Genomic DNA, 3483 nt, shown 5'->3' on the forward strand with positions numbered 1-3483 from the left:
CCACCTCCTTCAGTTGCAACTTTCCAGTGTCATCTCGTATTTACAATCTGCCCGGTTCCACTTTGAAGTTGTCTTTGAAATTAGGTTCCTATTGTTGCCATTGTGTTTCTCTCCCTTCTTGATTCATTCTTCCTTTTTGGTTTAGGTTTTTTTATATTCCATCATATTTTAATGTTGATTGATCAGAACTGGAGAAATACAGTTTTTATATCTCATTTGGTGGTGTAAAGTCTGGACATAGATCCAGCACCTCACAAACACACACACACATGGCTATACACACACACACACTCACGTTCACAGGCCTGTAATAATAATCATGCTGTTACACATACACACATGCAGATGGATATAAGTATGGCCTCACTCTTATACACCCATGTTTAAGCATAAGTACAGAGACACACACAAAAATCTTTGGTCTGCAAATATCTTCCTACAGCAATATATCATGAGGATTACGGTGTATGGAGGGGGGCTACAGTAGTGTTAGGGATGGGATTAAGGCGTGTGTGTGTGTGTGTGTGTACAATAGGGGCTAGCTGACAATATATGGAAGTGAGTAAAAATCTATCAGTTTTATTGAACACTAACCAACATTATTACAAAACTGTTCAATACGTAAAAACATTGAATATTTATGACTGACAAATAAAGTTGAAACCAGTTGTGAAGCAGTTGATGTGCCACAACTCGTCCCCCCAAATATTTCATTGTGCCATGGCTTGTCCCCCAAAAATATATCATCTCAACTTCCATTATTTGTCGCACAAGACCTGTTGAAACATTTATCTGACCATTGTTACATTTGACAATATTTGTATCTAAGAACAGATTTTGTTACTTGCTATGATTGGGAGGGGGGGGGGAGATGTAGTGGATAAGGCTTTATTGTGTCTAAAGAGTCACAGATGTGAAAGTCTGTCTTTACTATTATTTCTCTCTGATTAAATACAATTAACATAGTGATGATTAATTATTTAAGAGAGGAAGTATATTTGACTGAAAGAAGCCATTTAAGCAGTTCTGTCTTCTTCTCTGCTCTCTAATTCTGTAACTATGATGCTCTTTCCAAACCCCCAGCTTCGTCAAAACCTCAATTCAACCCTTTTTTACCTTCTTTCCTCACCTCCACTCTGTTTCACTCCTAGAACCATACTAAATAGTTTTTTCCACGCCTTTAACACCACTGCATCTTCCTCTTCAACTCCTCCTCTACTCATCTTTACTGCCATTGAAATGTTGCTCTTTTATTGTTATCCCTCTGTAGGCATTATCTAAAGATGTGTGTTGTGCTGATCCTCTTCAGACTCATTTCCATATCAAACATGTGCAGTTTCTCCCCGTTTTCTGACCGTTCTTCCTCTGTTGTAGATGCGGGCAAAACAATGGGATTTCATTTCGGAATCTGCCAAAGACCTCGTGAAGAAAATGCTGGAAGTTGATCCAGAGAAAAGAATTACTATTGAAGAAGCCCTCAATCATCCATGGATTAAGGTTAGTAGATTAACAGATTAACCAGTGTGTTTGTGTGGTGTATTAGATGAAGACATTAAACAAATGGAACTTTCTTATTTTCCTCTCAGGAGTACACTTGATGTTACTCTCTGGATGTGTGATGTTGTCATGTAAGGAGAGGAGTTTTCTGTTTTAATTCAACTCTGTCATGTGACAAACTCTGAGGAGTGTTTTTTCTGGGAGTTTCACAGCTTGAAATGTTTGTTTACTCTTTTAACTTAATATTGAACACTCTCTTCTCTGCTTCTACTAACCCCACCACCACCATTATAATGTTACTCATTCTCACCATAACATCGAGGGGGGTTGAGCAACCACTGACACAAGTTTTGTCTCCTGAATGCTGTGTCTGATCTGTTTGAGTTTGAACCTTTCTGTTGGGACAACTTGTGATTGAAGGGAGAAATAATTAATGAAATTATCTAGTAATTAACCCCACTGTTTTAATTAATATTTTGTTTGATATGTGATGCTCAGGACAAAGTTATACTGCTACTAACATTACACCATGTCTGTTGTACCACAATTCTCCACTAAAATACTTTATAGAATTAGTTTGACTGGTTTTCTCGGTGAATATTCTTCAGTTCCTCAATCCTTCTGCTGTTCCAGCTATTTTATCATTGCACTCGTTATAAAGAAATAATCTTGGTTTTCTTTTCTTCATATCTGCAACAACATTTCAACATCTTCAAACACATCTTTGGGTTACCATCTCTGTCAAACTATAGGATTTTTTTTCTCTATTTTTTCTTTTTTGCTTATTTTCTGTTGATACCCCCCACCCCCTGGTTAATTGTTTGTTCTTGAAGTGATTTTCACTATGAAAGACAACTGATTCTTTGATATAGGTTGAGGTCTTTCTTAAGAGATGATATGTTGTATTGTAGAATTTTATAATTTGAATAAAACAGTTGAACAGGATTAAAATTGAACACCTTTCCATAATGAAATAACCTTATTCTTAACCTTTCTAAATTAATTAAATTATTTAGGTTACTGCTACAATTTCATTCGACACACATTAATTAGTTTAGGATCCATTTTTTGTGTGTCTTTTTGTTAATGTCTATTTTTGTTTCTTTTTACTTAGGAATTCAATTTATTGCGATAGAGGAACCAGATCGTTAATATTCAATATACCTAATTAACTATTGATTGGAATATATGTCATTGATCTTGTATTTTTATAGAAAATGTCTTTGTTCGTTAACTCTAATTTTCTCTCTAGAAACTATTATCGAATTAGTTTAAATACAAATTTATATTCATCAAATAATTGCTGTTTATCTATGTTTTCACCATTTTACAATAAAGTATTCTTGTAAAAATCCAAACACCAACTAACCGCCCACCCCCGTCCCCCAATTGATCCTGATGAAGGCTACAAATCATGTTCTTATCTCATGATCCAATATTTCCCAGAAACTATCTTCTGATTGTTTCAATTAGTTCACCATATTAATGTTATATAATGCTGTAATTGTTCTCTCTTCTAGTCAGGCTTTATATCAACAAACTTGCCTTTTCTTCTTAATAGACTTTTCGACTTCCATATATTTTACTCTTCCAGCTGGTCACGTATTGTCTTAAATCATTCACATGCCTTCATTTCATCTACTTAATAACGAACCAGCTTTCTTTTTGTAGCTATCCCTTAATTGTCTTCTCTTCATTTTCATAAATGTTATTCCACTGAACAGGAAAAGATGCAAGAAGCAATTTCACAGACTCCATGGCAATTATTAACTCTGCAAGTGTAATAATATTCTGAGTTTGTTCGTCTTTTGGGTGTTCACCGAATAGTTGTTTGGAGTCTGAATGTTTGTATGTGTGAGAGAGGCTTGACCTGTACTGGCCTGGGAGATGGACGTTAGCAGATGATGATGATGATGATGGTATGGCAATTATAAATTTAGTTAAAAATTTTGTAAATTTCAAGTCTCGTCTCTCTCTCTCTTCTTC

At 35.2% G+C, this 3483-nt stretch overlaps 1 protein-coding gene across 10 annotated transcripts in view; it reads left to right on the plus strand.

Annotated features, from left to right (window-relative positions):
* LOC106871672 (peripheral plasma membrane protein CASK) overlaps positions 1-3483 on the plus strand; it is a 516651-nt gene that overhangs the window by 163437 nt on the left and 349731 nt on the right. For all 10 annotated transcript variants that reach the window (XM_052974602.1, XM_052974597.1, XM_052974599.1 and 7 more), the window contains one exon: positions 1375-1497. In XM_052974602.1, the coding sequence (XP_052830562.1) occupies positions 1375-1497 (123 nt within the window). The remainder of the gene's footprint in view (positions 1-1374; positions 1498-3483) is intronic.

Source organism: Octopus bimaculoides, chromosome 18, assembly GCF_001194135.2.
Source record: "Octopus bimaculoides isolate UCB-OBI-ISO-001 chromosome 18, ASM119413v2, whole genome shotgun sequence".
In the NCBI taxonomy this organism is placed as follows: domain Eukaryota; kingdom Metazoa; phylum Mollusca; class Cephalopoda; order Octopoda; family Octopodidae; genus Octopus; species Octopus bimaculoides.